Below are 21,764 nucleotides of genomic sequence, written 5' to 3' on the forward strand. Positions count from 1 at the left end.
CTGAAGGAAGTTCACTAACAGTAGTAACATGTTCTGTCAATGCAAGTATCATTTTTGCCTGTCTATGTAAGTGGAGTTGGGAGCTGTATGTTCATTTTGCTGTTTAACGGGAAATCATGTGTTAGGGTTAAGAGATACACGTGAGCTGTTCTTGTTCGGTTTGAAGTTTAAAAGTTGAAATATTGTTTTCCTTGTTACAATAAAGTTTTGTTTGTAAAAATAACCAAGCCCTATTTCTTATGCAATCATTACGGGAGTGAATCAATCTTTTCGTCTTTAAAAATGTTTTTAAATCCCTGCGGCTATGGTCCAGTTTTGTAGCCACTGTTCGGATCTAGCCTGGTGTCTGCAACACTGTCTATAGCTATCTATGTTTTTATCATGTCTTAAGGCTGTGCTGATGGTTTTGTCTATAGCTCTGCCTGACTGTCCATGATTCAATCTATAATTCCTTTAATAATTCTGTCACTCTATTCGCAGCACTATCTTTACATTTGGCTTTGTAAAGACTTCTCTTACAATCCTTTTCATAGCTATGTGTAGTCCCACTATCCATGAATTTGTCTCTAACTAGGTGTGTGTCCATGGTTTCATCTATAACTACTTGGATAGAACAGTCTGCTGCTGTATCCACAGGTCCATCCTTAACGTTTCCTGTAGCTCTATCTTGTGAATATGTGCACTGGTATTTGTCTGAGCTGTCCATGGCTCTTCAGTACTTCCCATTAGTTTGCAGAATCTTCCCATCTGGCATATAAGTTGGGAGGTGGAAGTGGAAGTGAGAGTGATTTCCACTTGGAGGATCTTGTGAACTTGCACTGGTCTGTTCATTATATATGCATGTGTAAGGAACATGGGGAATCTTGCAGTGGAGCAGGCAGAAAGTAGAAGGCCTGCTGGACTATAGCCAGTAGAGGTGTAGGGATGCCTGGCACCAGCATCGTGTATGCCTCAGGGTGATCTGTGAACAAATTGCAGTGATCCGTCTGGTCCGCATATTCTTTGAAGGTGTCGCTCCGGCCCTAAGCATTTCAGCCAATGCAAAGCTCTCTAGCTAACATCAGTCTATTAATAACAATAATCTTTATTAGTGTCACAAGTAGGCTTACATTAACACTTCAACGAAGTTACTGTGAAAATCCCCAAGTCGCCACACTGCGACGCCCATTCAGGTACACAGAGGGAGAATTCAGAATGTCCAATTCACCTAACAAGCACGTCTTTCGGGATTTGTGGGAGGAAACCGGAGCACCCGGAGGAAACCATCTCCAACATGAGAGAATGTGTAGACTCCGCACAGACAGTGACCCAAGCCAGGAATAAAACCCGGGCCCCTGGCACTGTGAAGCAACAGTGCAAACCACTGTGCTACCATGCTGCCTTAGTCACCCCCACCCACATGGTGATGCCCAACCTGAAGAATCACAGATGCATCGTCCTCTTATTCATACTTCATGTGCTTGGAGATTTCAGCATCAACCAGGGAAATGAAAGCCATGTCTGTGCACCCTCCCTTAAGTACTATTAGGTGGAACATCTGTAAGGCAATTAACAGTCAATGTAATTGGGGAACAGGAAAGCAGTTGATTGTGAAGAATTATATTGTTTTATGATGCGTGGGTTTCCTCCGGGTGCTCCGGTTTCCTCCCACAGTCCAAAGATGTGCGGGTTAGGTGGATTGGCCATGCTAAATTGCCCGTAGTGTCCTAATAAAAGTAAGGTTAAGGGGGGGGTTGTTGGGTTACGGGTATAGGGTGGATACGTGGGTTTGAGTAGGGTGATCATGGCTCGGCACAACATTGAGGGCCGAAGGGCCTGTTCTGTGCTGTACTGTTCTATGTTCTATGTTCTATGAAGCCCATTTGAATCCTGAGCTGAAGCTGACTTTATAGCCACAATATGATCAGGTATTTGTTTTTAAAGCAGCTGAAAGGAATAACTAACATATTGTGAAGTTAAGATGACACTGTTTTAAACAAACCATGCATTGCTTTAATTGATTTGTACCAGAAAGGAAACCTTTATTTGCTGATATAATGGTCGGAAGTCATCCTAACTGTTGATTTTAATAGTTTAGTGTGGGCTTGGGCTAAGATATGTGGGCAAACAAATATGATTTTATTTATGACTTATCTGTAGCTGGAAGGAAATGTGCATTTGTTTGAGATGGAATGCAAACTTCGAGAGTTTATGACCCCTAAAGCAGGGGTTGTTGTAAATGTGGGGTGGCACAAGATGACTTGTGCCCTCTAGTGAATAGGAGGAGTGAATTTGGATCATCTCCAAAAAAAAAGGAGGAATGGGAGGCTGAAGCAGAGCAATTGAAATCCTTGTTGGCACAGTGATAAAAGCAACTTACTGTGGATGCAGATAGTGGCACATTAACAGGTAAAAATGTGTGAATGGCAGGACAAAAGTGTAAAGGGCAACTAGGAAGAGCTGGCCCAAGTGGAGTGGCGGGAGGGGGACCAATGGTGAGGGAAAAACAGATCAATGGAAAAAATGAAAATAAAAATAAATTGATAGAAATAAAAATGGGGAGAAGGTGGAAGAGAGAGTTCACAGTCTGAAATTGTTGAACTCAATGATAAGTCCGGAAGGCTGTAATGCACCAGATCGGAAGATGAGGTGCTGCTCATACAGTTTGCACTGGGCTTCACTGGATCATTGCAGCATGCCAAGGACGGACATGTGAGAGCAGGACAGTGAGTTGAAATGGCACGCAACAGGAATGTCTGGGTCCTGCTTACAGACGAATCGAAGGTGTTCTGGAAAGTGGTCACCCGGTCTGATAAGTCTCTCCAATGTAGAGTAGACCGCACTGGACCAGCGAATGCAATAGACCAGATTGAAGGAGGTATTCTGCAAAGCAGTCACCCTGTCTGCATTTGGTCTCTCCAATGTAGAGTTGACCACACTGGGAGTAACAAATGCAATAGACCAGATTGAAGGAGGTGACCACTTTGCAGAAAAAGGCAGACTGGGTGACCACTTTGCAGAATACCTCCTTCAATCTGGTCTATTTAATTTGTTGCTCCCAGTGCTGTCCACTCTACATTAGAGACACTAAACGCAGACTAGATTACCGCTTTGCAGAATAGCTCTGCAAGAATAACTTCAGACTGTGAACTCTCTCCTCCACCTTCATCCCATTTTTGTTTCTATCAATTTATTTTTATTTTTATTTCTTCCATTGATCTGTTTTCCCCTCACCATTGTCTCGATCCCCCCACTCCACTTGGGCCAAGTGTTCCCAGTTGCCCTTTGACACACTTCTCACTTTTGTTCTGCCATGAACACATTCTAATCTCTTTATGTGCCACCATCAGCTCACTTCTAAGCCATAATCACCCCCATTTACATTCCTTTTGTCTTCTGTCCTCAACATCTTTGTCTATCTCCACTTATCGCTGGCCCCATATCCAGCCCCACCGCTCCAGCTGACCCCTCCCCCCCCACTACATAGTATAAATCTGGGTCGGAATTCTCCCAAAGGCCCAACGCCGTCGTGAAACCCGGAGAGGTTCACGATGGCGTCGGAGGCTGCTCCTTACCCCCTATTCTCCCCCCGCCGGGGGGCTAGGAGGGCTGTGCCGGGAAACTCAGCCACGGGGCCTTGTCGCTGACGTCAAGGCCCGGCGCGACGAGAATGACGCGGCCGTCACGCCTAATGACATCAGCCGCACATGCGCAGGTTGGCCGGCTCCAACCCGCGCATGCGCGGTTGCCGTCTTCTCCTCCACTGCCCCGCAAGACGTGGCGGCTTGATCTTGCGGGGTGGCGGAGGGGAAAGAGTGCGTCCCATTGAGACGCCGGCCCGACGATCGGTGGGCACCGATCGCGGGCCTGTCATCTCCCGAGCACGGTTGTGGTGCTCAGTCCCCTCTAGGCCACCCACAAACCCCAAACAGGCATCTCATGCCGTGTTCATGATGGCAGCGACCAGGTGTGGTTGCCACCGTCGTGAAACGGTCGCGAACGGCAGGCCGCTCGGCCCATCCGGGTCGGAGAATCGCGGGCCGCCGTGAAAAACGGGGGGGTGGGAGAATCGCGGGAGGTGCGAGAGCGGGCCTCCCTCAATTCTCCCACCCGGCGTGAGGAGCGGAGAACTCCACCCCTGACCCCATTTCCTGTTCAAGGGTCATCCAAACTTGAAGCATTAGCTCCCTTTTCTCTCCACAGATGCTGTCAGACTTGCTGAGATCGCCCAGTATCTTCTGTTTTTACGGCACAGTGATAACATGGCTTCTGTGTTTGACTCTTCTGGATTCAGTTCAGCATCACTCAAATACAAAGGAAAAGCAGTCATCGTCTGTACTGAAAACACCAAGAGTTCCTGGGATCTTGAGAGATGAAAAACTTATATGCTGCCTTCATTGCATCTTAAATATATGTCAAATCTTGCTTCATAAATTCTGCTTGGTTCATAAATACTAGTTGTACATACCTTGTAAGGCAAGTACAACTGAGGATCCTGGTGATAGAAATCAAAAATTCAGACCTTAGAGTTTGTTTTAATTAGTAGGGCTTTATACCTTAAAACCCTAAGCATTACAATCATTCACCAACATTCCTCCCCATCACCTTTGAACTACCCAATATAACCATTCCTCTCTCCGTTCTTACCCTTGAACCTTCCCCATTACATGTGAGCCAACAACCTTCGTCCTCTATTTGCCTTCTCTTCCCTCTGAGCCTATACCTATTACCATCCCCATACGTTGACCCAGACCCTTCCAATTAGCTGAACCTGTTTTAGGAATTCCCATGACCATCAGCCCCATCGCCCATCCCCCGCCATGAGACCATTTACTACCTGAACATGAACATGGACCTTCCACCCTACTACATCCCACTAATCTGTCTCACTGTGACTGTTCCATCCATTGCCTAGTACCCTCAGTTCAACTCCTAGGACCCTACCATTGATGGCACTGACCCCATTCTTTTTTACCGTCTGTCTTCCAGCATTTCTGTTTGGAAACCCCGCCCAACACCCAGCCATTCCCAGGACCCCCACGCCCAGTATGCACCTTCCCTCCCAAGTCCCTGCACCTCACCTTCCCTCTCTGGTTCCAACCCTGCCTCAGACTCCCTCCCTCCTTTGGTGAGCCTCCTTGCCCATGCCTCTTAAACCTCCAGCACCCAATCATCACATTGTTGAACAAAACTCCCCAAAGAGGAAAACAACAGCAGCTGCTCACAGCAACTCTGGAAAGTTGACTACCTTGTTGCATGCCTCTTATGTGCAGTCATAGATTGCTTGCTCATTGATAACTTCATTGGGAAGGGAACTTGATTCTGGTGAGCTGGCTTTTTAATGAGCACGCAGATGCACTTTCAGATGCTTGCTGCTGGAAAGCTCAACACATCTTCAAACGTCCATAACCTTAATTGCATTGCAGAAAGCTGAATCCGTGCTCAATCAAGTTCCCCCAAACACCTTGCATCCCGCTCATGGGAACAACCTAGGATTTCACCCTATTTCCATCATATTTGTGTTATCTATGGCCGTTTTGGCCTTTATGTGTCAAACCACTGAATAGTTGACTTATTCCATATATTTTTACTTCACACCACAAATGATTTGATTGCATCCTATGTCAATTTTTAATGATTTTTATCAGAACACTCTGCAATGAAAAGAGTTTAAACTGGAGAAGCCCTAAACAGTCAATAGGCACCAAATTTACTTTGCCTGAGATTGGGAGCGAAGCAGAACCAGATTTAACGTCATGATGCCTTGTGCATGCAGAATGTATATTTGTTGAGATGCCTTAGATTTTGATCAAGCAGCAAATTAAATGTATTTCTGTTTCTTCAAAAAGAAGATACAAGCAGCAAACAGCAGGATCAGCAAAATTGCTAAAATGGAGAACCACCAGGGGGATATTGGTTCCAGCAACCTCACCACACGAAGATGTCCGGGGCCATCGGACTGTAGCTTTACCTCAGTTTGTTTTCGACCAATAGATGAAAGGACGATGTTGACACCTCGAACCCCCAAATCATCTGCCCAATCAACTACTTTAGTAACATTAAACACCTCATGAGGTGGAATGAGCACTTCCTCTTCCCTGCGGAAGAAGGAGAAGTTTTGGATGGCAACACCATGGGATGTTGTGATGTTAAACAGTGTGTTACTGGTTGTTTCCTCCTCTGCGAATGTTGACACTGATTCTATTATGTTCAGAGAAGTTGAAGCAAACTGACCAAAACGGATCTTTGCTCCTTTGCTGACCAGAACCTTTCTGTCCATTGCTCTGTAGACCAGGGTTCCTGGGTCAGGACCCCAAGAACTGTTTTGTAATACACTCAGCGCTACAGACAGAAGATAGTGCAAACTTTTGTAGTGGAAACATTTTGAATATATTTCATCATTTGTACCATAATTTCGAATAGCTTTATTGAAATATCTGTATAGAGGTGGGCGGTCTAAGGTGTAGCACAGAATTGCTATGACATGCTCTTCCAGAAGACCATCTGGTACCTTGAGTTCCATTTTTCTTTGCTGCCATTCATGATAAGCTCGGACCCAAGCCTCATTATAGAAGGTTGCATTATTCATACGTTCCACTTTCGCATAGTCTATTGCTATCTTGTCTGATTCCAGGCTATGAGAGAAATAGTAATCAGCTGAGCGTATTGCCATGTCCATTTGGATATTATCTTCTTTTTCTGAAACTTGGCAGAGGTGATGCTCTGAACTCTGAAAAAAAGCATGAGCCCCTTCAAAAATAAAAGCAGCAATTTGTGAGTAAGTTACAAATTGGTTGCGTCACACAATCTAAATCTGATGCAAAAAACCTGCCCTATGTGAACTTGTCCCCTATGAATCTCATTGTATTCTTCCCTCTATTACAGCAAATATCTGCTTCTGCAGTAAATCCAGTGCCTTGGCTTTCAACATTCATCCTGGCAGCTTTAGAACATAGAAGATAGAACAGTACAGCACAGAACAGGCCCTTCGGCCCTCGATGTTGTGCCGAGCAATGATCACCCTACTCAAACCCACGTATCCACCCTATACCCGTAACCCAACAACCCCCCCCTTAACCTTACTTTTAGGACACTACGGGCAATTTAGCATGGCCAATCCACCTAACCCGCACATCTTTGGACTGTGGGAGGAAACCGGAGCACCCGGAGGAAACCCACGCACACACGGGGAGGACGTGCAGACTCCGCACAGACAGTGACCCAGCCGGGAACCGAACCTGGGACCCTGGAGCTGTGAAGCATTTATGCTAACCACCATGCTACCGTGCTGCCCCGAAGCTGTTTCATGGAGCTGTTGATTTGATTTTGTAAAAACAAGTAACCTGTTCTTGCTTTCCATTCCGGGACCCTATTCTGTGGCCCACAGGGGGCTAGGACAGTGCTGGAATGGCCCACGCCGCTCCAGCTGCCGATCCCGGACTGAACCCGGCACCGCGGGGTCTGCGTGTGCGCAGTTGGGCCGGCGCCAACTAGCGCATGGGCAATGGCCTTCTTCCCCGTGCCGGCCCCGACGCAGCTACAGGAGCGGTGCGAAGGAAAGGAGGCCGGGGGGATAGAGAGGCCAGCCCGCTGATCGGTGAGCCCCGATCGCGGGCCAGGCCACTACTGAGGCCCCCCCAGGTCGGACACCCCCCACCCCCCCCCACCCCACAGGTTGCCCCCAGACCCTTCAACGCTGAGGTCCCGTCGGCTCAGAGGATGTTAGAATGGCGCCGGCAGGACTCGGCTTTTTGATGACGGCCGCTCGGCCCATTCGGGCCAGAGAGTCGCCGCATACCCCAGCCGGCGCCGTGCCGACCACACCGGTGCCGATGGCACCAATTCTCCACACTGCGGGGGGTCAGAGAATTCCGCCCACAATGTATACATACCACAATGTTGTCTTAGAACATAGAACATAGAACAGTACAGCACAGAACAGGCCCTTCGGCCCTCGATGTTGTGCCGAGCAATGATCACCCTACTCAAACCCACGTATCCACCCGATACCCGTAACCCAACAACACCCCCCTTAACCTTACTTTTTAGTACACTACGGCCGGAATTGATCCCAGTGTGTGAGGCAGCAGTGCTACCCCTGCGCTGTACATAGAACATAGAACAGTACAGCACAGAACAGGCCCTTCCGACCTCGATGTTGTGCCGAGCAATGATCACCCTACTCAAACCCACGTATCCACCCTATACCCGTAACCCAACAACCCCCCTCCCCCAACCCTACTTTTTATGACACTACGGGCAATTTAGCATGGCCAATCCACTTAACCCGCACATCTTTGGACTGTGGGAGGAAACCGGAGCACCCGGAGGAAACCCACGCACACACGGGGAGGACGTGCAGACTCCGCACAGACAGTGACCCAGCCGGGAATCGAACCTGGGACCCTGGAGCTGTGAAGCATTTATGCTAACCACCATGCTACCGTGCTGTCTTCTTGAATGTTTCTTTTTTTGGCCAGAGAGAAATGCTTGGCTTTTACCCTTTATTCCCCAACACACATTTTAGTATTGCCCCAGTTTATGTCCGTGTTCCTCACACTCATTATGCTAAAGTTCACTTGCCTGCATTGTAGAATCATAGATTCATAGACACACATTTAGATGTTGTAAATGATTTCATAGAATACTAGAATGGGTTGAACAAAAATATCATTTTCTTCCTACATACTTTCATTTAACCTATCTGGCTTCTTTCTCTTTCTACCTGACTATTTTCTTCCTTTTCTCTCTCTGCCCTCTCAACATCTCTGATTGTGTCAATCCTGAACATTGTCTACCACCTTCCACTTAATGGTTGAGGCTGCGACATTGGCTGATTAGTCTTGCTGGACTGGTGGATTCTGTGATACCATCACACTTACAGTTTCTTTGCAACTTTTTCTTGTCGTCTGAGTTTCGCTTTTGGATTGCTCTCATTTTGGCAGATTTCCTCTTTTAAGAAAATGGTCGATATGACGCTGATGAAGTCTGCCTTCAATCTTGACTAGATATGTGAATGAACCTAGTCTCCTACAACTACTCTTCTTATCACCCTAGTGGTTTTTCACCATGACCAGAGTGGGAGTCACTAATGTATCATGATTTATCTTCACTTTGTCTTTTTCTTTCCCATGCATCCAAGAGAAACATGGGAATTACTGCCTAGTTTGACACCGAGCAAGTACATCTACAACCTGTACACTTCTTTCTGCAGCACCATTGTCTGCTTGGTGATATGGTGGTACTAGAGTGTGTTTGACTCCATTCTTGATCAAAAGTGTTTAAACTCCTCTGATGTAAACTGACACCAACACCTCTGGCAACCCATAAATCACAAACCAATAGGCAGTTGTGCCATTGCTTCAACATTTATCCACTTGTTATACTTATTGATGAAAACTGTAAATAACACTGATCAACATCATTGCCATCACTGCAACACATTGCACCACGCTGAAACCGAACTGCATCACTCCAATACTGAACACCACCACTGCAAGAACTACAAATATCCCTTTCAACATATTTACACCATGTCAACACAAACATACTTCACTCCAACATTTCCCATTAGCATAACCTAAGAACATAAGAAATAGGAACTCAGTCAGCTATTTCCTCTTTGGCCATTCAAGAAAATCACAATCCCCATATTTGTTTATCCCTTAGTATTCAAACATTTGTCCAGGTCTGAGTTGAACGCATTCATTGACTACTCTCTCAACAGTAGAGAATTCTGAATGTCCACACACTTTTGAGTGAAGAAATTTCTCTTCATTGGAATCCTAAATGGTTGGGATTATGTCACAAGTACTAAACATCAAACAAGGTGAAATACTGTCCCAGCATTCATCCTGTCAAGCCTCTTAATAAATTTATATATTCTAATCAGACCACCTCAATCAGACCACCTCTCAATCTTCTAAATTCCAGGGAACATTGGCCTGGTCTACTCAATCTCTCCTCTTGGGAAAATCTCTTCATCCCAGGAATCTGGCATTGGCTGACTGTGCGGAGTCTGCACGTTCTCCCCGTGTCTGTGTGGGTTTCCTCTGGGTGCTCCAGTTTCCTCCCACAGTCCAAAGATGTGCAGGTTAGGTTGATTGGCCTGATAAGTTGCCCCTTAGCGTCCAGGGATGTGCAGGTTAGGTGGGGTTATGGGGTTACAGAGATAAGCAGTGAGAGTGGGCCTAGGTACTTTTTCAGAGGGTTGGTGCAGACTCGATGGGCTGAATGGCCTCCTTTTTCACTGTAGCAATTCAATGGTTCTATGGAATCAGGCTAGTGAACTTTTGTTGCACTCCCTCTAAGATATCCACTTTGGGGAAGGTACCATACTCCAAATGTGCTTTCAGCTAACTTTGTATCAACAGTAAACTTGAACACATTTAGACTTCTGGTGAACTGCCTTCTTAACTGCTAATGTCCACATGGTAAAGTTACTCCTAGCAAAATGGTAGGGAGTTCCAGAATTTTGATCCCAAGACAATGACGGAAACAATTCAGTGTTATTTACAATGACGTAGTGCTATAAGACCAAGTCAGGATGGGTGCAACTTGGAGGTGGACCTGGTGATGGTGGTGTTCCTATGTACCTGCTGCCATTGTCCTCCCAATCTAGAAGGCATTATTGAAGGACTCTTGGTGAAATGCTACACCACACCTTCCAAATATTACACATTGTAGTCATTTTGTACCAATGTCTACAATTTGCTGCCCGAGTTGGTGGTGGAGACAGAGTCCCTGAACGCTTTTAAAAAGTACCCGGATCGGCACCTTAGATGCTGTAAATTGCAGGGCTATGGATCGGGTGTAGGAAGGTGGGATTACAATGGGCATCTGGGTTTCCTCGGACTGGGATGGATAAGATGGGCCTAATGGCCTTCTTTTGTGCTGTAACTTTTCTATGGTTCAGTTGAAAACGATGCAGGTGAGGGTGGCATGGTGGCACAGTGGTTAGCCCTGTTGCCTCACGCCTTCGAGGACATGGTTTCGATTCCAGCCCCGGTTCACTGTCCGTGTGGAGTTTGCATATTCTCCCCGTGTCTACCTGGGTCTCATCCCCACAACCCAAAGATGTGCAAGGTAGGTGGATTGGCCACACTAAATTGCCTTTAATTGGAAAAAACTACTCTAAATTTTAATAAAAAAAGAAAACGATACAGGTCTGGATCTTCTATTGGAGTCCGTGGATGGAATCTATTAGCAAAATGATTTGTTTAAATGCCATTGAGGCATGATCAGATTTTGATAGATTTTGGAAACCAGATAGTCATTATGTGGAAGAATATATTATGGATTTTAATAGCCTGCATGACGCATTTACAATTCAATTTGATGATCTCATGATCAGTAATAACATTTAAATTGCTGGATTGTGCTGAGGCATTCCAGACAAGCTGGCTATTGTTTCCCATTGGTTTCATTTGGTTCTGCTGCCTTGCAAAGAAATTCTTGCGGAAACTTTCATCAGCCTTCCTCTAACAAATGTGACATTCTGTGGGAGCAGAATTGAGGACTCAATGCCAGTTTCGAAATAGTTTAAATATTGGACAGACATCAATTCAGTTAAAAACCGGAATAATGATGATAAAAGCAGATCTGGCTATTACACCAGAAAATAAAATTACAACAAAAAAATTAAACTAATGAATCTACGGAATGTTCAAAGGAGAGCTATTAGGTGTTCCGTTATGGCTTGAGGCCATAACTTAAATAGCACATGAAGAAGAGTATTTTACAAAAGAGAATGAAGATAATGATGAATGAAAACAAATTATACTGGTCAAAATGAGTTGTAGTTAAGTGATTAATGTGTAAGCACTGGTTTTAGAGCTTGAACTTTGACAGTATGTGGAACAGATTGGTTAAAATGTTATTTTGATTCACAAAGAAGTGAAGATCAATGCAAAGTTAAGGAAGCATAAAATACTACTTACTCTAGGTTTGCTGATGACATATTGAGAACACTAATTCTGTGTAAAATAGCTGGAGTGAGCTATTTTATAAGTACTGATGTAGACTCTAGAGAGATAATTATACTGTTGCATGGAACTTGTGCATACTTGGTGCAGGATAAGGCGATTGTTTTTCTAAAATCGGTGGATCTGCAATTTCCCAGTCAGGATATTATTGTATACCCTTAACAAAACATTTCTCATCAGAGTGTTAGGCAAGTAATAATGCCATCATCTTTAACAGGTTCCTTAAAATCTGCCTCTTTGACCAAGGTTTTGGTCAACCGTCCTAACAGCTCATTAGTTAGCTTGGAGTCTTTACCTGTTTGGTAATTGCTTCTGAGGAAGTGTACTGGGATGTTTTACTGTATCAAAGGCTCCATCTAAATACAAGCTATTTTTGTTGATCCACATATGCAATCTTTCTTTTAACTCTCCAATGTCCTCTCTTCCTGAACTACTTTCCACTCCAGTCCCTTTTTACTTTTCAATCTCCTTCCCTGTCATGTGAGTGTCCCTTTTAGAAAGGTTTAGTCTTTTATCATGTGACTTGTAGCACATTGGGCTGTGGCTGTGAGGTGCGATGGGCTTTCTGTTTCAGTTTGACTGCTGTGGACAACAGAAAGAGAAAATAAGTATTTTCTCTGTTTTCATTCTAAAGGCTGTTCCAGTCAAGGCACATTGGGTGTGCTGACTGCCTTGGTGGCTTTGGAGGTGTAGTTGATTTCTGGAAGAGTTTGAAACTACTGTTTGGAACTGGATCAGAATTTCAGGAAACAGATTAGTCCCAGTCAAGTGAGAATACAGTGTGCTGGGCCACACCCTTGAAAATGAGTTTTGGTTTAATTGGATTTTGTTATTAAATTGGAACAGCTAAGGGGGAATTCATTAAGTGTTATACATAGATTACTGTAGCTGTGTGGTGTCTTTATGTGTGTACATTCTTAGAATAAGCCTTGTTTTGATTAAAGTCACTAGGAAGTCTGATGAATCACACCTGCAGTGAAAGCTTTGGTGCTCATCCTAGACAAATTCAACATAAAGGTTGTAGGTCAGGTGAACTTCATAATACACTTTGGAATTTCTAAACCCTGGCCCATAACATCACCCTCAAATATCCTCCAACCATTTAATCTCCTCTCCTCTTCTCTCCCCCTCACCTGTAACCCAAAAATCTCCTGATCCTTTCCAGTCTTATCTCCCCCTCCCTTCTGACCTCTCACCTCGTCTCTATACTTTTTCTGATCTCCTTTCCTCCTCCAATTGCCTCTCCCCTCCATTCTCCTCCCAATTCAGTCTCCTTTCCCCCTCTTATATCCTCCCTGCCTTCATTCTCCAATTTACAACCCACAGGTTCCTTCATTATCCAATCTTCACTCCTCCCCTCTCCCCCATACTCCAATATCATTTTTCTTTCCAATCCCCCACCCTGATCTCCTCTCCCTCTCCAATCTCTCCACCTGACCAAGCTACTCTCTCCCTCCAAACTCTCCTCCTCACCAAGCTACTCTCCCCTCCAAACTCTCCTCCTCACCAAGCTACTCTCCCCTCCAAACTCTCCTCCTCACCAAGCTACTCTCCCCTCCAATCTCTCCACCTGACCAAGCTACTCTCCCCTCCAATCTCTCCACCTGACCAAGCTACTCTCTCCCTCCAATCTCTCTTCCCCACCAAGATAATCTCCAACGGCAATATCTTCCACTAGGATTTTCTCTCCCCTTTTTCAATCGCCAAAGGAGATCATTCAGTCCAGGATGTTTATGTTGGTTCTTTGCAAGAACTATATGATTAGGGTGACACTGTAGCACAGTGGTTTACACTGCTGTCTCACAACGCCAGGGACCCGGGTTCAATTCCGGCCTCGAGTGACTGTGTGGAGCTTGCACTTTTCCCCCATGTATGCATGGGTTTTCTCTGGATTTCAGCCACAGTCCAAAGATGTGCAGATTAGGTGGAGTCCGGGGCAAGGGCAGGAAGTGGGCCTAGAAAGGGTGCACGTTCAGAGGGTCAGTGTCAACTCAATGGGCCAAATGGCCTCCTTCTGCACTGTAGGGATTCTATGGATTAGTTCATCTTTCACCAGCGCCCTGCAATGACAAATATTTGTCCACATTTATTATTAGGGACTGCGTTCCAGATCTTCATAACTCATGCATTTGTTTAGTAATTATCATGAATCTAAGACCTTTCTTAACTGACCTTTAGCAAACTGGAAATGTTTTCTCCTTTTTTTACTCCACCAAAAACCTTCAGGGTTTTGAGTACATTCATCAAATCTCCCTTTAACCGCCTTTGCTTTAAGAGGGATGCAGTGGCTGAGGTTCCTCATTCCTGGTACCAGTTTAATAAATCTACTCTGCACCTTCTCTAAATCCTCAACATCCTTCCAAAACCTGTTTCAAGCTAGGGGTTAACTGAAAATTTGAAAACCAAGATTGATAGATATTTGTTGGACAAGACACAGGTCTGCAATGATCAAACCGAATGGTGAAACAGTCCCAAGAATCAAAATGGTCTACGCCTATTTCTATGGTCATTGCCCACCATTGAAATCTATTTTATAAATGAAATAATTTTCCATACTTACCATAATTACTCAGGATGAAAATCAGAATGAAACTCAGCAACCTCATCGTGATTCCTTCAAACATTTTCTGCAACTTTTGTGTTTTATTCGCAAATTACATCAGAAGAAACCTTTTGTTGATATCTGTAACAGAATGAAGTTATTGACGTCTAATTGCCATGGTGTTTGAAGAGAAATTTATCTTCAGATCCTGAACATCTTGGCCGGAATTCTTTGGCCATTGGGATGCTCTGTTCCCGGCGGCAACGCACCCCTATCCGTCGGTTTCCATGTGGCGTGGGGTTGCTTCAATGGGAAATCCCATTGATAAGTGGTAGGAAGATAGAATCCCGCCACCAATGAACAGTGTGCCACCTAGAAACACACAGCTGAGAATCCCGCCCCTTGTCTGCGATGAATTGTGGGAGTTTACCTATAAACCAACTGCTCCAAGATTGACGGGAAAGGCTAATTGTGTGGCACACCCTGATCTTTGGTTTCCACATCAATGTGGACAAAATCACCTCCATTGTAGAATATGAGAATTTTGCCACAGCATTTTCAAAGATACCAAATTGCATCAGTTTACGTTGAGTTATTGATGTCACCATAGACAGTAATACAATCCTACAATTCACTCATGTGTGGGTTTCTATTCTTCATTGCTGTCCATTCATATGTCCTGCAACAGATGTGCAGCATTATAACTCATTGCCATATTATATAAAGTAATATTTCTCCAGTGACTCAGTAATGTGACATTGAATAAAGTATTCCAATTATTGATAGGCTATATACAGTACTAAATGTAATAGGTTCACAACATGATATTTTATATGTTGTGTCAAAAGTACAATATAAATTAGTAAGTAAAGTTGTCATAGTCCCAGATGATCATAGGCTGCTTTTCCCTTCAAGGTGGAGAGCTGCCTGGTGGCGATTTAATCTGAGGATTGCCACACCTGAGGTGAGGGGCAAGGTTCGTGAATAATTCAGCCAGTACGAGAATTGAACTGTGCTTTTGGCCTCGCTCTGCACCGTAATAGAGCTGTTCAACCAACTGAGCTAAACCTTCCCCCAACAGTATAAATTCTGTGGCTACAAGAGCAGGTCAGAGGCCAGGAATCCTGTGGCGAGTAACTCACCTCCTGACTCCCCAAATCCTGTCCACTATCTACAAGGCACAAGTCAGGAGTGTAATGGAATACCCCCATTTGCCTGGATGAGTGCAGCTCCAACAACACTCAAGAAGTTCAACACCATCCAGGACAAAGCACCCCTTCCACAAACATTCAATCGCTCCACCACCAGTGCACAGTGGCAGCTGTGGGTACCATCTCCAAGATGCACTGGTGGAACTCACCAACGCTCCTTAGGCAGCACCTTTCAAACCCACGACACATGGGAACACAACCACCTGGAATTTCTCCTCCAAATCACTCACCAAATTGACTTGGAAATATATCGCCATTCCTTCACTGGTGCTGGAGTAATAGAAAAATTACCTTTTATCAGGGATACAACTTATTCTGGGTAATGATATAGCTGGATCACAGGTGGGAGTGATGCCTACTGTGGTTGAAAAGCTAGTGGAAAATCAAATAATTGAGGTGTTACGAGAAGCATATTCTGGGATGTTTCCTGGTTGTGTAGTGACAATAACACAAAGCCACAGGTTGAGACAGGAGGAGGGGAACTCGAGGAGTACAGATAAGGAGGCTGAGGTTCAGTTATCAGAAGCAATGTTTGACCAGAATGTTGATAAAGAACAAGAGCAGGTGGAGGATGAAGCGGATACCTATAGTTCAAGAAAGTTGGTAGAATTACTGCAGCATTTCAGAGATAAAGCAGTTGTATCAGAAAGCAAACACAGAAATAGAATTTGAGTGTACATCAGAGTGTTATTACATTAGAAATAATGTATTATTGGGAAGAGGGGAGCTGTTCCAATGGGACGGTCTTCATCTGAATCAGCTGGGTCCAGAGTCCTGGCAAATTGTATAACTAGGGCTGTAGATAGGGCTTTAAACTAAATAGTGAGGGGGGGGGGGGACAGAGCAAAAAAGTGACAAGTATGAGAAGGGAAGTGATCAATGCAGGATTGAGGGTGTTGTACCTAAATGCACGCAGTATACGGAACAAGGTAAATGAGCTTGTTGTGCACTCTGTAATTGGCCGGCACGATGTTGTGGGCATCACAGAGACGTGGCTGCAAGGGGATCAGGGCCGGGGTCTACATTTCCAAGGATATGTGTCCTATCGAAAGGACAGGCAGATGGGCAAAGGGGATGGGGTTGCATTGTTAATAAGGAATCAGGTTAAATCGATAGCAAGGAGCGATATATCGGTTCCTATATCTATATATAGGATCCTATATATAGGATCAGAAGGCATAGAATCTCAATGAGAGTTGAGGAATCGCAAAGGTAAAAAGACCTGGATGGGAATTATGTACAGGCCCCAAAGCAGTAGTCAGGATGTGGAGCAGAAACAAATCAGGAGACAGAAAAGGCATGTAATAAAAGTCAATATTACAATAATCATGGGGGACTTCGATATGCAGGTGGAATGGGAAAATGAAGTTGGTAGTGGATCCCTAGAAAAGGAATTTGTGGAATGTCCAAGAGATGGGGCGGGATTCTCCGCCCGCGCCAAAATCGGGAACGGCGATCGGACAGAGAAAGGCTCCCAACGCTGAAATCATAGCAGGTGCTTGTTTGACACCGGGTCGCGATGCTCCACCTTCTCCTAATCGGCATCATCGAGATGCGTAGCGTGCGCAGTCGCAACCGTGTTTGCATATAATTATCGGGCCCACCCGCGATGCTCCGTTTGCAATGGCCCGAGTTCCCAACTGTGCGGTCACGTGTCATCTGAACAGTCGTGAGCCTGGTGTGGCAGTTGCAGTGAGAGAAAGAGGGCGTACGGATTGTGTCCTGCACTGCCATACTTCTCCGAAAACAGTGCAGCTGGCCAGGGGGCTTCTACCAGAGCTGGGGGAATAGTGGGGAGTGGCCAAGATGTGGCTGTGGGTCGGGGAGGACGGGGGCTGTGGTCCAGCACAACTGACGTCACCTTTTCAGGTGCGATCAGTGCGTGTGTGGGGGCTGTATGCGTACTGTCAGCCGTGTGCGTGTCCAGCACGGACCCAACAATTCTCCCACCACTTTTTAACGCATTCTGTGGGTGTTTCACGTGGTGCCGGTGTGAGCCGCTCAGTGGTAGCAGAATCGCTGCGGACGTTGCTCCGATTTTTCCGTCGTGGAACACCATGGATCCTCCTTTGTTGTCAGCACCTAGATGCAGGAACAGAGAATCCAGCCCATGGTTTTTTGGAGCAATTTGTGACAAAGCATACTGGGGAACAGGCAATTCAGGATTTGGTGATGTGTAATGAAATGAAATGAAATGAAATGAAAATCGCTTATTGTCACGAGTAGGCTTCAATGAAGTTACTGTGAAAAGCCCCTAGTCGCCACATTCCGGCGCCTGTCCGGGGAGGCTGGTACGGGAATCGAACTGTGCTGCTGGCCTGCTTGATCTGCTTTAAAAGCAAACGATTTAGCCTGGTGAGCTAAGACAGACTTGATTAGGGAACTCAAGGTGAAGGAACCCTTGGGGAGCAGTGACCACAATATGGTAGAATTCACCCTGCAGTATGAGAGAGAGAAGCTGCAATCAGACGTAATGGTATTACAATTAAATACGGGTAACTACAAACACATGAGGGAGGAGCTGGCCAGAGTTGATTGGAAGTGGAGGCTGGCAGGGATGACAGTGGAACAGCAATGGCAGGCGTTTGGGTGGTTATTCTGGAGGCACAATAGAAATTCATGCCAAGGACAAGGCAAACCATGGCTGACGAGGGAAGTCAAGGACAGCATAAAAGCAAAAAAAAAAGCACACAAAGTGGCAAGGATTGGGAAGACTTTAAGGGGGGTGTGGTGATTGTCAACACGGGGGGGGAGGGGGGGGGGTAAAAGATGTAATAGGACTGCAAGCTAGCTAGTAATATAAAAGAAGATAGGAAGAATGTTTTTCAATACATAAAAGATAAGAGAGAGGCGAAAATAGACATTGGACCACTGGAAAATGAGGCTGGAGAAATAATAATAGGAACAACAAAATGGCAGAGGAACTGAAGAGTTACTTTGCATCAATCTTCATGGTGGAAGACACCAGTGGGATGCCAGAGCTCCAGGAGAATCAGGCGGCAGAGGTGAGTGCAGGGGCCATCATTAAGGAGAAGGTTATGGGGAAACTGAAAAGTCTGAAGGTGGATAAATCACCTGGACCGGATGGACTACACCCCAGGGTCTTAAAAGAGATAGCTGAGGAGATTGTGGAGGCATTGGTGGTGATCTTTCAGGAATCACTGGAGGCAAAGAGAGTCCCAGAGGACTGGAAAGTGGCTAATGTAACACTGCTGTTTAAGAAGGGTGGGAGGCAGAAGATGGGAAATTATAGGCCGGTTAACCTGACTTTGGTCATTGGTAAGATTTTAGAGTCCATTATTAACCATGAAATCGCAGAGTACTTGGAAGTGCATGGCAAAATACGATTGAGTCAGCATGGCTTTGTCAAAGGGAGGTCATGTCTAACAAATCTATTAGAGTTCTTTGAGGAAGTTACAAGGAAGTTAGACAAAGGAGAATCAGTGGACGTGATTTATTTAGATTTCCAGAAGGCCTTTGACACGGCGCCATATAGGAGACACTTAAATAAATTAAGAGCCCATGGTGTTAAGGGTAAGATCCTGGCATGGATAGAGGATTGGCTGACTGGCAGAAGGCAGAGAGTGGGGATAAAATGTCTTTTTCAGAATGGAAGCCGTTGACTGGTGGTGTGCCTCAGGGTTCTGGGCTGGGACCACAACTTTTCACAATATACATTAATGATCTGGAAGAAGGAACTGAATAATAATAATCTTCATTGTCACAAGTAGGCTTACAGTAACACGGCAATGAAGTTACTGTGAAAAGCCCCGAGTCGCCACATTCCGGTACCTTTTCGGATACACAGAGGGAGAATTCAGAATGTCCAAATTACCCAACAGCACATCTTTTGGGACTTGTGGGAGGAACCGTAGCACCCGGAGGAAACCCACATAGATACGATGAGAATGTGCAGACTCCACACAGACAATAACACAAGCCGGGAATCGAACCTGGGACCCTGGAGCTGTGAACATAAGAACATAAGAACATAAGAACATAAGAACTAGGAGCAGGAGTAGGCCATCTGGCCCCTCGAGCCTGCTCCGCCATTCAATTAGATCATGGCTGATCTTTTGTGGACTCAGTGAATCAACAGTGCTACCCACTATGCTACTGTTCTGCCCCAAGACACTATTGCTAAGTTTGAAAATGATACAAAGATATGTAGAGGGACAGGTAGTATTAAGGAAGTAGGGGGGCTGCAGAAGGACTTGCACAAAGAAGTGGCAGATGGAATACAATGTGGAAAAGTGTGAGGTTATGCACTTTGGAAGTAGGAATGGAGGTATAGACTATTTTCTAAATGGGGAAATGCTTAGGAAATTAGAAGCATAAAGGGACTTGGGAGTCCTTGTTCATGATTCTCTTCAGGTTAACGTGCAGGTTCAGTCAGTAGTTAGGAAGACAATGCAATGCTCACATTCATGTCGAGAGGGCTAGAATACAAGACCAGGGATATTCTTCTGAGGCTGTATAAAGCTCTGGTCAGGCCCCACTTGGAGTATTGTGAGCAGTTTTGGGATCCGTATCTAAGGAAGGATGTACTGGCCTTGGAAAGGGTCCAGAGGAGGTTCACAAAAATGATCCCTGGAATGAAGAACTTGTTGTATGAGGAGAGGTTGAGGATTCTGGGTCTGGACTCAGAATTTAGAAGGATGAGGGGGGATCTTATTGAAACTTACAGGATACTGAGAGGCCTGGATAGAGTGGAGGTGGAGAGGATGTTTCCACTTGTAGGAAAAACTAGAACCAGAGGACACTATCTCAGACTAAAGGGACGATCCTTTAAAACAGAGATGAGGAGGAATTTCTTCAGCCAGAGGGTGGTGAATCTGTGGAACTCTTTGCTGCAGAAAACTGTGGAGGCCAAATCACTGAGTGTCTTTAAGACAGAGATAGATAGGTTCTTGATCAATAAGGGGATTAGGGTTATGGGGAAAAGGCAGGAGAACGGGGATGAGAAAAATATCAGCCATGATTCAATGGTGGTGCAGACTTGATGGGCCTAGTGGCCTTATTCTGCTCCTATGTCTTATGGTCTTATGATCTTATGTCCCCGCATATTCCCCCCCCCCCCTCCCCGCACGCCTGGCCCCGTCAATGCTCGGCACCATGGGGGCCACTGGCACTGGCGCCCATCCCTGCTGCCAGTGGTAGCGTCGGCTAGCACTGCCCATGTCAGTGGTATGCTCCATGGCCCCCGCCTGGCACCCCAGTAGGGGCTACAATGGGTGTTGTACATGAGTAGGCCACTAAATGCCCTGGTGGAGGGAGGTGACCGGGTGGGGGGTATGTCGGAGGGTGGGATGTGGGGGTGGGAGGGTGGGGGCACCCATACAGTGGGTGTCATTCTGCAGAACCAGAGGACAAGGTGGGTGGTCAGGGGGGTGCGCAGCAAGATGGCTGCCTTGCAGGCTGTGGCAATGGTGGTCCGTGCCTAAGCACCATGTGGGGTCAACCCGGCCCCACTGCCCGTACCCTGGTCAACCTCCCTTCCCCCAGGCCCTGGCAGGGCCCCGGCACCCAGACTGCTCGGCCAGTGTCCGGCCTCGCAGCCCACGGTCACACCTCTCTGTGTCCTACCTCTTTTCTCTCCCTTATCAGCCACGACGCTGGTTTCACAATTTTTTAAAGCACAAGTGAACCGGGCCATCGAGAACTCGGCCTATCGGAGGCAGAGAATCTTGGTTCGGGCTCACTAATGATATGTCAACAATGTTTACTGTATGTGCACTCCAGACCACATTGACGCCACTGTCAAGACAATGGAGAATTGTGATATTCCATCAAATCAGAGCCCGCCACGATTTCGGCATTGGAACCAATTCTCCACCCAATCGCCGATTTCCGGCATCAGCCAACGGACAATCCCGCCCACAGTCTCCCAAATGGAAAATTCAGCTGAATGTCTCAAATTCCTACTGCCCAGGGAACTTTCTTTAGACAAACAAAATTCCATTAACCCAACGTATGCAGTCCAGGCCAATAAAAATGCTTCACCATTTCTGCTTAAGTTTCTCTTAATGACCCCTGACTGGAATCTCA

The 21,764-nt window shown here is 45.8% G+C and overlaps 1 protein-coding gene across 9 annotated transcripts in view; it reads right to left on the reverse strand.

The window, feature by feature from the left end:
* Positions 1 to 5,586: 5,586 nt before the first annotated feature.
* Positions 5,587 to 21,764, reverse strand: part of LOC119958100 (ecto-ADP-ribosyltransferase 5-like) — a 32,785-nt gene continuing 16,607 nt past the window's right edge. For 5 of the 9 annotated variants that reach the window (XM_038786332.1, XM_038786367.1, XM_038786339.1 and 2 more), the window contains 2 exons: positions 14,524 to 14,646; positions 5,587 to 6,729 (listed from right to left, as the gene is read on the reverse strand). In XM_038786332.1, coding sequence (XP_038642260.1) covers positions 5,801 to 6,729; positions 14,524 to 14,587 — 993 coding nt within the window. In that variant the 5' untranslated portion in view covers positions 14,588 to 14,646 and the 3' untranslated portion in view covers positions 5,587 to 5,800. The other 4 variants (XM_038786405.1, XM_038786396.1, XM_038786385.1 and 1 more) reach the window with 3 other exon arrangements.

The sequence above is a fragment of the Scyliorhinus canicula genome, chromosome 2 (genome assembly GCF_902713615.1).
Source record: "Scyliorhinus canicula chromosome 2, sScyCan1.1, whole genome shotgun sequence".
Classification (NCBI taxonomy): domain Eukaryota; kingdom Metazoa; phylum Chordata; class Chondrichthyes; order Carcharhiniformes; family Scyliorhinidae; genus Scyliorhinus; species Scyliorhinus canicula.